Source organism: Papaver somniferum, chromosome 4 (genome assembly GCF_003573695.1).
Source record: "Papaver somniferum cultivar HN1 chromosome 4, ASM357369v1, whole genome shotgun sequence".
NCBI classification, from domain to species: Eukaryota; Viridiplantae; Streptophyta; class Magnoliopsida; order Ranunculales; family Papaveraceae; genus Papaver; species Papaver somniferum.
This window is the reverse complement of record NC_039361.1, coordinates 12,678,811-12,691,839: the sequence shown is the minus strand read 5'-3', so window position 1 is coordinate 12,691,839 and position 13,029 is coordinate 12,678,811. Positions and strand designations below refer to the sequence as shown.

Here is a 13,029-nt window from a genome sequence, read left to right as displayed (position 1 = left end):
TTTAAAGCAGCATGATCAGTATATATGATCATCTTAGAACCTAAGAGATAGGGTCTAAACTTGTATAAGGCAAACATAATGGCTAATAGTTCCTTCTCGGTAGTGGTATAGTTCAACTGGGCATCATTCAGAGTTTTTCTAGCATAGTAAATCACATGAAGTAACTTATTTTCTCGCTGACCTAGCACAACACCAATAGCATAATCTGAAGCATCACACATGATCTCAAAGGGTAGGTTCCAGTTGGGTGCCTGGACTATGGGGGCGGTAGTGAGTAATGACTTAAGATTCTCAAAAGCCTCTAAACAAGCATCATCAAAGACAAACTTAACATCTTTTGCAAGCAAATTGCAAAGAGGTCTAGACATCAAGCTAAAATCCTTAATGAAACGACGATAAAAACCAGCATGCCCTAAGAATGACCTAATATCTCTTACGGTTTTTGGGACCGGTAAAGTTTTAATAAGGTCAACTTTGGATCTATCCACCTCTATACCCTTTGAAGATACAATATTCCCTAGAACAATTCCTGAACGAACCATAAAGTGACATTTCTCCCAATTAAGCACTAAATTCTTTTCCTTACACCTAGTCAAAACTAATGACAAATGATGCAAGCACTCATCGAAAGACGAACCAAACACTGAAAAATCATCCATAAAGACCTCTAAGAACCGTTTTACCATGTCATAAAATTTGCTCATCATGCAACGCTGAAAAGTCGCAGGGGCATTACATAGCCCGAAAGGCATGCGTCTATATGCAAAGGTACCAAAGGGATAGGTAAAAGTGGTTTTCTCCTGGTCTTCTGGGGCAATAACGATCTGATTATATCCAGAGTAGCCATCTAAAAAGCAGTAGTGACTATGTCCAGCTAATCTCTCTAGCATCTGGTCGATGAAGGGAAGGGGAAAGTGGTCCTTCCTGGTGACCTTGTTCAATTTTCTATAGTCAATACAAACACGCCAACCCATGGTCACTCGGGTCGGGATTAACTCATTGTTATCATTTTGGACTATAGTAATACCAGATTTTTTGGGAACAACCTGAACGGGGCTGACCCACTTACTGTCTGAAATAGCGTAGATAATGCCTGCATCTAATAGCTTAAGAACCTCAGTTCTAACTACTTCTTTCATATTGAGGTTTAGACGAAGTTGCATCTCCTTAAAAGGTTTGGTGTCTTCCTCTAAATAGATCTGATGCATACAAACAGTAGGACTTATACCCTTAATGTCTGCTATGGTCCACCCTAAAGCTTCCTTGTTGTTTTGAAGGACGGTTACTAGCCTACTTTCCTGATCTCTATCCAAGTCGGAAGAAACAATCACAGGTAAAGTCTCAGACGGGCCTAAAAACACATACTTCAGGGTATCTGGCAATGGTTTTAGGTCCAACTTATGAGGCTCTTCTAAAGAAGGAACGAGGGTAGACTTAGAAACTGGTAGTGGTTCGAACTTAGGTTTCCATCCATTACTAGTATCTAACAAAGGGGTTGAATCTAACAAAACATTCACCTCATTAATCACCTTATCATCATCAAAATCAATCCCAAAGTGAGCTAGGCATTTCTCTAATGGATCTTCTAACAAAGTGTTTGGTAATGACTCCTCGACTAATGTTCCTATCATGTTCACCTATTCTATATTCGAGTCATCTAGTTCAGAGGGTAGCTTACTAATATTAAAAATGTTCAGCTCAATAGTCATATTACCAAAAGACAAATTCATAATACCATTTCGACAGTTAATGATCGCATTGGATGTAGCTAAAAACGGGCGACCTAAAATCACTGGTATTTGGTTCTCTGGGTCAGGGACAGGTTGGGTATCTAGGATAACAAAATCCACTGGATAAATAAACTTGTCAACCTCTATGAGAACATCCTCGATCACACCACGAGGAATTTTAACGGACCTATCAGCTAACTGAAGTGTCATCTAGGTAGGTTTCATCTCACCAAGTCCTAGCTTAAGGTACACATGATATGGAAGTAAATTCACACTGGCTCCTAAGTCAAGAAAAATTTTCTCAACACGGTACTTACCTATTGTACAAGCAATGGTAGGGGGCCCTGGGTCTTTATACTTAGGAGTAGTGGTATTCTGAATAATAGAACTCACATGACTAGCTATGAAGGCTTTCTTCTGGACACTGAGCTTACGCTTTCGCGTATACAAGTCCTTAAGGAACTTGGCATAAGAGGGAATCTGCCTAATTGCATCTAATAATGGAAGGTTGATATTAACCTGCTTAAAAACCTCCAATATATCATTAAAGTTGGACTCCCTCTTAGTCGGAACTAGCAGCTGGGGAAACGGGGCTCTGGGAACAAAGCCGGGCTCATCAGGACCCTCATTGGTCTCTTTGGAGACTCTATCAGTCTCCTCATTTTCTGGCTCATAAGGGTGAACTACAGCATGTTCACTTTCAGGTATGTCGACCTTATTATCAACTTTCTTTCCACTCCTAAGGGTTGTAACAGAGTTCACATGATTTTACGATTTCTCTCCTCTAGGGTTAGGATCAGTATGACTAGGGAACCTTCCTTCTTCTCTCTCATTGATAAACTTATCTATTTGGCCGACTTGAAGCTCTAATTTAGCAAAAGACTGTGCACTATTCTTAAAATTATGTTTGGTTTCCTCTTGAAAATTACCCTGGCTTTTTACTAACATTTCCTGGCTTTGTGATAGCATCTCCTGGATCTTCCTTAATATACTAAGGGTTTCCTCTAAGCTGGTTATTCTATTCTCAAGTGGGTTCTGGGTCTGACCTGAAGAGTTCTTAGTATAACCAAAACCTCAAAGCTCCACTGAGCTTCCCTCGCCTCGATTCAACTTGCTTTAACTCGGATTGATTCCAGAGGGGTTTGCTTAAATTGTAACGAATTCCTTTTCGAAGGATTAGAAGCTGGTCTAGAAACAATCTAAGTGGAGCCATCATGCTTTTTGTTTCTAGAAATTTTTAGGTTTGATTTGGTGGAGTCGGCTTGCTGTGTGTTTGTTTAGAACCTCCCTTCCCCGGCAGCGGCGCCAAAAATTTGATGTTTTTACAAAAGTTGTTGTAGTAGGGGTAAAAAGGTTCTTTTCAGACTTGTGAAGAAAACAAGTTTTAGATTTAAATTAAACTAGACAATTAAATAAAGTTGTTCAAAGTTATAGAGAAAAACACCAAGACTCTGGATTCCACCATTGTCCCATTAAATGATAAATTCTATTCAATATTCATGCAATTTTTTCCTTTTCAAGTGATTCTAATATTTGCCTATAATAAATTTTTGAAGTAATAATTGTAATCACATAGTATGAAACATCAAAAGTTTTAAAAAACCCAGCATGCTTCAACAAAATAATTCACAACTACTCAATAAAAATCAATTTATCTATTTCAATTCCATGCAAATAATCATATAAAAAATATTGCAAATAAATAATAAAAATAGAATTATACCAATTACTCTGGGAAAATGGCTTCCTCCGTTGCCTCGGCTAATAGGTTTAACTCTTCATCCCAAAAACATAATCAAAAGATGTGTTCATGACTTAATAGGTGTTTTTATTGATGAAATAGTGTAAAAAGAAGTTTGCAACGCTGTAATGGTGTTACAGCGTCACTGTTACAAAGATAAGTGTAGCTGTAAACGATATATTTTTGTTGTTGTAAAACAACGACACTCTGTTTCTCTTTTAAGACTGTTGAAAAACGACTGCCTTAGCTTGTCTGTTCTTCGTGTTCTTGAAGGTCTTCAATGGCGGCAGCAACAACAACAATACCTCTCTTTAACTCGATTCTCTCGTCTCTCCTGACCTCTAAACTCTCTCCAAAACTTTTCCAACCCTTCTATGACATAAACCCAACTATTTATAGGCTTTAAATCCCTTAGAAACTCGATCGAAATCGTTGAAAATTCCCATTATTCTTTACGGGAAGTTGGGAGAATAATTCCCTTTTTGTTGCGTTCCACTGTTTTGTTAGCTATTATCTCGTCACAAATCTCTTCTATGACTTGGACTAAACTGATTTGACGTGTATCTCACGTAAGAATATCCCATAAATCTCTCAAACAATTCTTGAACCCTAAACAGAGAAGCAGTATCCTGTTTGGACTTTGATCTCTTCTCCCGGCTATTCCTGCCCAATTGGATCGAGGAAATTGCCCATAGAAGCTCAGTTAAGTCTATTAGAGTCCAGCCCAATCGAAATCCAGTGTTGAATCTCATAAAATCACATCAAAAATCCAAACTCTAATTTACTGCTGTGAACTCCAAATTTCCCGCCATTTTTCTGTTTTGAACGTGAAGAAGAAGGGTGTCCCCCTATCCTCTGATGGGGTGCGAACATCAAGTGGCCACCCCTTATCAAGTGGGTGCCCCTTATCCAACTTAAGGATGCCTTTAGCAATTCTTCTGGGATGTTTTCCGCACTTTTTCGGGGTTCCTCCGGGGTATTTCTGGGGTGTCTTCAACATACTTCTGGGGTGCTTATGGTAGTTATCAACGGAGGTCCAAATGCCGCATTCTTATCCAATTTCGCCACAAAGCCTTATTCTTCCAAAAATACCTACGAATAAATAAAATAACCAAATAAGTACGATACGAGCACTAACAATATATACAAATGAGCTATATTAGACACATAAATGCGTCTATCACAAATATAGAAATTAAGCAAGATTCCTAAAAGCCTGGACCTGAAATGTAATTTGTGACAGGAAACCGTAAGCTGTGAATGTAAACACTTAAAATCTATGAAACAATCTCAGCTATCGTAAACAGTGACGTATTAAACATTATAGTCAAGGAGAAGAAAAACATAATCTCATTTTTTTATCATGATTTTGATACAAACATTAAGTTGAGACAAATTAAAATCTATAAAGGAGAACAGGGTATGATGCATCTTTGCTGGTGTTTTTCCTAGTCATTATTAGAGAAATCTTTAAAATCCACATATATAAGCAAAATCTCTTCAATTAGTTCCTACAATAATAATACAACAATGATTATAATTTTAGACGTATGTGGGGAGGAGATTATACAAAAACAGTTCTGCTTTCGACCTTTTGTATTGGATCTACAATAAATATTCTGCAAACTCTAACCTTGTTGTTAGCAGGATTCTTCGTGCTACTGATACTCTAGCTGTGATGGATTTTTGTAAGTTAAACCGGGCATTCATGAATGATAAAAAAAAAAAACTAAAAAAAAAAAGGAAAACCTAATTTCTATCTCACGCTCATGTTTAACTCTTCATTATAAGAACACGATCGAATAAGAAAACTGAGTTTACCTAGTTTTCTTCTCCACCAATACGACATCAGACTCTCATCTCTCACTTATACTGCAGACAGAAAAAATAAACTTTTCATTCAAAAAAAACCAAAATCGAAATCTAAATCATGAACAAATAAGAAAACTAATATGAAATCAAAATAGAAACCTGAGAGAGGGTTTTGAGGTAACACAAAAAGGGATAACACATATGATGGTGCGACTATAGAGAGAAGAAACTGAAGCAGGAGCAGTGAAAAAGTATTTTTCCTTGTCTAATTGATCTGAGAACAAACGACGACTGAAGGAGATAACAAACCCCTTAATTAGTGAAACTCTAGTGGATGATCGTGAAACTTTGTTAGTTGGGCTAGAAGACGAAGAAATTATAGCAGTGTATTGAGATCAAAGATTCATTATCAAAATACGAATAAGATTACAGAGATTATCCACAGATCAGAATACACATAATCCACTCCATAACAAAACAGAAACATGAAATACAAATCTGCAGGAGACCGTAAGAAGAGTAAAAACTTGAAGATCAATGGAATTAGGCTAACCTATCAAGAATCGAAATCGGATATAAATATAGGGGTTTTGACTGAAACAGTGAATTTCAAAAACAAACTATAAGAAGAGAATGAATCAAGCGATACCATACCAGTGATTTTGATTGAAGTGAAAAGAGAAACCTCAATAAACCCTAGTCTGCAAAATCGAAACAGCCAAATAAGCAAACCCCGATTTATGTTTCATGATTATCCTTCGTACTAATAAGAACATGATCTAAAAGCCAGTCTGATTACTCTGAAAATCAAAGAGAATGGAGAAAAACGATGAGTATGGTTGCGTTTTTCTGTAGGAAACCCTAAGAAGAGTAAAAACTTGAAGATCAATGGAATTAGGCTAACCCATCAAGAATCGAAATCGGATATAAATATAGGGTTTTGACTGAAAAATGATTTTCAAAACCAAACTATAAGAAGAGAATGAATCAAGCGATACCATACTAGTGATTTTGATTGAAGTGAAAAGCGAAACCTCAATAAACCCTAGTCTGTAAAATCGAAACAACCAAATAAGCAAACCCCGATTTCTGTTTCATGATTATCTTTCGTACTAATAAGAACATGATCTAAAAGCCAGTCTGATTACTCTGAAAATCAAAGAGAATGGAGAAAAACGATGAGTATGGCTGCGTTTTTCAGATATGTACATGTGAATCAGAAAACGATATGTAGTATCTCAATTATGCTCTGCTTTTAGGGTTTTGTTTTCTCTAGTTTTTTCTTCCTTTAGCTTTCTTTAGTTTTTGTTTACGGAAAGATTGTTTTTTTCTTCTTTTTCTTTTGTTTCGCGGTAGGTTTGTGTGAAAAAACAGGAAAAAAACAGTATTCATTGTAAAATTCACGTAATTTGAGAAAAAGTGGAATAGAGCAATTTCAAGGGACCGGTGACGCTCACCCAAAAGTAGGTATTCTCACCATGCGATGCATGGCCTCACATGGCTTAGGGGTTTAAAGGGTTTGATTATTTAGCTCAGAGATCGAGTACTCGACAATTTTTGACGTGTGACACTCGTGCTCGCCAGATTCTTACACATAAATCATAAGAATCAATCATAATAAGGGCTAATCCATAGTAACATTTGGCCCATTCTATGCAATACCCAACTCCAAGGTCCATTCTCCTTTGAACAGAAAACCTAAAGGCAAACATTTTCTTGGTCTTACCGGCCACCAGTGGAACTCTAGAAATCACAATGACATCCCTGATTCCATTTTCAAATCCAAATCACTTTCACCATCCTGCAATATCTGCAAATCTACTTCAATCTCATCGGAATATAGAAGAACAGAAAACATCCATATTGGAGATTATTTGAAACAAAAACTGATTCAAATGAATCCCATTTGAGTGAACTAAGTACACATCATACAACTTTGTATCGGAATATCTGCATATCTACTGCATTTTTTGTCTGATGAACTGTTGTATATGACGACAAGTGGGTTTTCCGGGGTTTCTTCGAATATGTGGTTAATCGAAAACCCGTGTTTGTTATGCTTCAAGAGATTGTCCGTTGATTTGGTAAGACTTATCATACAACTTTTATTGGTTTGCTTAAGGAATGTTTTGTTCAATGATTTTTTGATTGGAAAAGATGCTGCATTGTTTAATGATTATATAAGTTGAGGTTTTGAATCGGATTGTTTTGTTTGAGGGTTCTTTTAGTGATTTTGGTAAAATTGGTTTTAGTAGAACATTCATGGACTATTTAGTGTTTGTGAATTGGTTGAGCTAATTTAGGGGATTGTTATGAAATTATTGTTTGCATATGATGTCCTTGTGGCTACTTTGCTTGTTGATATGCATGCGATGGTTGGATATCTGCAGGAAGCTAGTGAGGTTTCTGATGAATGAATAATAAGGATGTGGTAGCATAATGAACCTCTGGTAATTTGGCTGCAATCGGTGAAGCTATTCGAGTCAGGGACTTGCAATCGATAGAGGGCTGGAAGATATCTCATCCACGAAAAGTGCGGGATATATAATCTGCAATTCGTTCCAGTAATCCTAATTGTTTTACAGGGACTTCAATGGTTTGTGCTTATGCTGTTAATGGGTTTTCTGGATGAGCTCTAGAAATTTTCTTTGGGATGCTGTCAGAAGGCGTAGAGAACCTGATGAGATTGCATTTGTTAGGATTCTCTCTGCTTGTGGCTGTGCTGGGTTAGTGAACACAGGATTTAACTACTTTGATTCAGTAAGGTTCATCAAATTTCACCTAGTTCAGAACATTGTGCTTGTGTGACTGATCTTCTTGAAAGACTGGTTACTTGGAAAAGGCCAAGAATGTTTTGGATATTATGCATTTTGAACTTAATGGTGATGGTGTAGGCGCAGCATTGATGCTTGTTAACTTCCAAGAAACGTAAACTTTGCAATACAAGAGTGTACATTATCCAGCTGCATTAGGCATCTGCTGGAAGTTGGATTGAATTGCCTCGGTAATTTGTGATGATAAGGTCCCTGGTTGTGGGTGGTGAACTTCTTACCTTTTTATCAAGTGACAATCACATGTTCAAGTTCAACAGATTTATGCTGGAAAGTTTGGTTCGAGAAATGAAGCAAGGGGAAGAAGGCTTTGCCTAATGTTGGACTGAGGGCGGGCCGAGTCTAAGCAGCTTAAGATTACCATCATCAACATTGGGGAAATATAGACGACCAAATAACTGATTGGGGTTGAATACATAAGAGGCCACAGTGGATTTCAGGATAATTAGCCATCAAACTGGTAGCATATACTTGTCAGGGACTCAGGGTGAAGCATCAAGCAACAGCGTTGGGTAAAGCAGCAACCACCGCATGTGGGTGTTGATCTTGGAGATCGATGAATAACTCACAGAAGAAGAAGAAAAAGAGGTTCCGAAACGCTTTCTCCTAAAAGTTAAGTCCTGGTCAACCTTCAAAGTTCAGACCAAACAGGTATGTCGATTTTAACCCATTTATAATGCCTCATTGACACGGTGTTTGCTCCCATTAACTAATATGCACATGTACATCAGTACATGTCAGGTACACAAGCCAATGTGGTCCATAATCACATTCTGTATAGGTAACTTTGAAGAATATGTAAAATTGAAAATTGCAGAAAACAGAAACCGTAGAGCCATAAAAATTGTTTGAAAATCAAGGGATTCTACCTACATGTAAAAGGTGTAAGACAAGACACCAATGAATACAGGCATAAACTACCTGCCTTTCACACTCTTTACATGGTTAGTACTAGAGATTCTTCAGTCAGTCACTCAAACAGCTGAAGAAGAAAGTGTATACGATCAGATCTATATATACTATATATATGCTAAGCTAATATGAAACTGTTTATACATTAATGTGGGATCTGGGTTATTGTTTCCAGCAGAAAATGCCAACTCTCGCTTTTACTTGTTAGGCCGTAATTTTTTTGCAGCACGACTGAAATCCACGATCACTTCATCCTCGTTCACTTTCTGTTGGATGCAGAGATAATTCCAGATCAGAAGTCAGCTAGGAAAACCACAAGTACTAGAGAGAAAGAGAGGGAGGGAGAGAGAGAGAGAGAGGTACCAGCGACATGAAGTGATGCTGGACTGCGTCAACCATCTCATCCTTCGTAGCATCTGGATTCTTGAGCGGCTGAGACACATCCACAAGGTGAAGAGGTTAACAGGTTTGATATCTACAAAAGGGTCTGTACAAACAGAAAGACTGATAAAACTAATACTCACAATGTTGAAGTGTTTCAAGTAACGCCGCAATGAGTCAATCCCTAGTATTGCCAGGTTCACCTTCTGGTAATATACGAACTATCAGTATATTATTATCGTAACTAAAGATCGATTTAGGTGCAAGAGAAGGAACTGTCAGTTTTGCCAAATTCTTACTGGTTGAGGTTGATGTTTGTCAACATTGAATTGAGAGTGAGAGTTATCTCTGTAATTCATCTTGCTGGCAGGTCTTTGCATGGAAAGCAATGGCGGCTTTGGCAGTCGAACTCTGGGTCCTCTTTGTTGTTTATGGAACATCATAGAGCCAGCTGCGTCAAAGATTGAACGGAGACTATCAGAACAGCTTTCAATAACTTGTCAATGGAGAGAGTAATTGTCATACAGCATATATGAGTAAGTAGTGAAATTTGCGACGTACAAAATTCATCATCTTTTTCATCTGTGTCAGTGCTACTGCATGAGTTTTCAAACCCATGATCATCATCATCATCTACTTCTTGGCCTGTTGGATGTTCAAGCACACTCAATGCATTCCTCTGTAGCTTCACTTCGACACCGTTTTTCAACACCTGTAACATGCACAATATCTTTTACTAAGTGACCAGATCACATCAATCATGTCGAAGCTAGCTATAGAAAACACTGATACCAACAATAACCTGTCTTACGTTTTTCAACATAACACATACACAATACACAAGAGAAACAGCACCTCAGGTTTCTTAATGGCAAATCTTTTGAAACTGGACGGTTTCGTCACATTACTCAGATGGGATTCTCGCATAGCAGCACTACAGATGGAAAAGCAGTGGCAGAAAACTAGAAGAACAGCAGTTTTGGACTAGAAAACAAGATAACCTCGTACCTCCAAAACCACCTATATTTAAAGCAAAACTGCTAGAAAAACTAGGGTGAATTTCATGGAATTTCTTTCTAATTAAAGAAATTTTTAACCTTTTTTTTTGCTGTGATATAAGGCTAAATCTGATTCTGAAGATCCAATCATATCTCCTTGAGTGCTGAATGAGGACATTCAAGGTTCAAGGGTGGTAGTGGCACTGGTTATGGACCTTATGGTGCCTTCTCAACATGTATATAGACTTCCATATATTCTAGCTGATATTTAGGAACTTCTCAATAACGTCAAACTACTTTTTAACTACCAACTGAATCAACTAACAACTGCAACATCCCATGAGATTACTTCTGCAACCTCATTCACTTAAACAATATATATGATGAAAAGTAGAAAACCCATCTCAGTTGTAGAAGCCTAAACTCACTGCATCTCAATTGTGATCCCTCTGATTGATTTACTCGGAGGCTAAGGGCTCTGAATTTCTACAACAATCCTACTAAACTTAAAAGTGGTGGCTAACATGATGGCAAAACCCTTTCTCAGTGATGCACACTGCCATCCTTCTGGATTAGTAGCAATTGTTACATACAATTGCTTGTTGCAGCAACCTCATTCATAAAAGTATATTCTTACAATCGGAAAGCTGATTATTCTAGATAAAAAATCTCATTCACATCCTTTTTGATTCATTGTAATTGTTACATGTGTTGCTTATTCAAACAGCCTTAATCATAAATGTATCTACTAACATGCACAATCTTACAATGATAGAGCTGATTATTCTACGAAGGCGATGAAAAACTCGGCAATTAGCACAAATTTTTGACAAAGCAAAGTTAAGAGGATTGCAACTTACCAGCCAATGCCAACCACCAAGACCAACAGCCTTCTTGACAACACCTTGAAGACCAACTAACACCGATTTCGTTCGATTATTCCCGGTTACGACAACTTTAGTATGTCTAGGAAGTACAGATAATTCATCATCACCAATTTCTTCACGGTAAGGAGATAATACCCTAGTAGTAGTTTGTGCTCCTAACATTTTCTTGATATAAACTGCTCCCTCCATATCTTCTTCTTCTTCAATTCACACTCAAAGTCAATCACCAGTACTTCAAAATTAATCAAATCATTGAATTCAAATTCAAATTCAAATTCAAAGCCCCCTTAATTTCCATTTCCTCAATCTCTGGAAAAACACAAGAATTTGGATCAGTATTGAATAAATTTGAGAAAATTAATCACAACCCATATTAAATATTCATTAAGCGAATAAGAAATTGAATAACTTTATCCGTTTTTCATTAATGAGGATGAAATAAAAAACATGAATTCCCTCAGTGAAGTTATTATTTATTGAGAGAATTTTTTTTCAAAATTTATTGGAGGCAATAACAAATTCTAGAGGTTGTACAATAAAACTTCTGTGACAGATCCTGGTTTTCACGGACTTGCTATGAATTGTAATAAATAATTTTTTAATAAAAAATTAATAATAATAACTGCAAAATCATAAAAGTAAATAAATATATTTTAAAATTTGACTTCAATTATTTTTTCAAATTTTTGTATATCCATTGTCATAGTTTCAGCTCCATCTCAAGATCAAATTAGAACAATTTTGAAATAAAACCCTAGAATACATATACAGACAAAAGATCTTAGGAATTTGATATTAAAGACACAATAAAAACTGAAACCCAGAATTTAAATCACCAAATTAACACAAATTTACCAGTTTTTGTGATTTGCAGAAGATGGGTGTTTCCAATTCAGGCAATGTATCCAACCAAAAAAGGCAAAATAAATACAGAGTATATATATCTAAAAATGGGTTTTGAATGAAATTTGATGCCGAAAACAGAACAGATCTGAATGAAATTTGAATAAATAATGATGAAATGTTAGGGTTTATGATTAGAAGAAGAGAATGTGAAGATTGATTCAAGGGAGGAGGAGGAGGAAGTAGTACAGAACAGAGTGAGTGAGAGAAACAACAACACAGTAAATGCTTACCAACTGCCAATGAAAATCATGCCATGTATAACTCTGAGTTTGTGTTACCGGGACGACTTGTTATAGCCGGTGGCTTTTGTTCCTTGGATTCCCGCCCTCAATTATAATTTTTTTTTTCATTTTCGTTTGTTTGTCTTTTTTGGGGGGTTAGGCTTTGTGGCTTGGCTTGGCTTGTGTGGTGTTTTGGCTTCATGGCTTGGCTTGGCTTGTGGGTTTTACTTTTTGGCTTAGGTTGGTAGAAGTAAAAAACTAGCATCATTGTGTTGGAGACTTTGGAGAGATATTAGTATGTCTAACTTCTTTTGATTTATTAAATTTTAATTCTTTGTTTCTTTAATGGGTTAGTAAAATTTTGATCTGATTTTACAAACAGCTAATAGGGACATGCTGAGAAGTAATTTTTTCGGCTCAACCAAATCGACAAGTCAAGAAATTAGGTTGCGAATGTAATTATAGGATGATTCCTAGAAGGATGTACATTGTTTGTGAAACAATTTATTTATTAACATTTGACTTTTAAAAAGCACTTCCAATTTTGTAAAAGTAGTACCTCTTAAACACGGTGTAATGACGTTTTGTAATCACCTATCAGTTTTATTAA

At 36.7% G+C, this 13,029-nt stretch overlaps 1 protein-coding gene across 1 annotated transcript; it reads right to left on the bottom strand.

Moving 5' to 3' along the window:
* Window positions 1-8,925: 8,925 nt before the first annotated feature.
* Window positions 8,926-12,433, bottom strand: LOC113274755. The gene is made up of 7 exons (XM_026524144.1): window positions 12,148-12,433; window positions 11,266-11,601; window positions 9,969-10,119; window positions 9,707-9,858; window positions 9,551-9,613; window positions 9,390-9,458; window positions 8,926-9,292 (listed from the first exon to the last, which is right to left on the bottom strand). The coding sequence occupies exons 2-7, from the start codon at window positions 11,479-11,481 to the stop codon at window positions 9,224-9,226; spliced, it is 720 nt and encodes a 239-aa protein (XP_026379929.1). The 5' UTR covers window positions 11,482-11,601; window positions 12,148-12,433; the 3' UTR covers window positions 8,926-9,223.
* Between the last annotated feature and the right edge of the window lie 596 nt (window positions 12,434-13,029).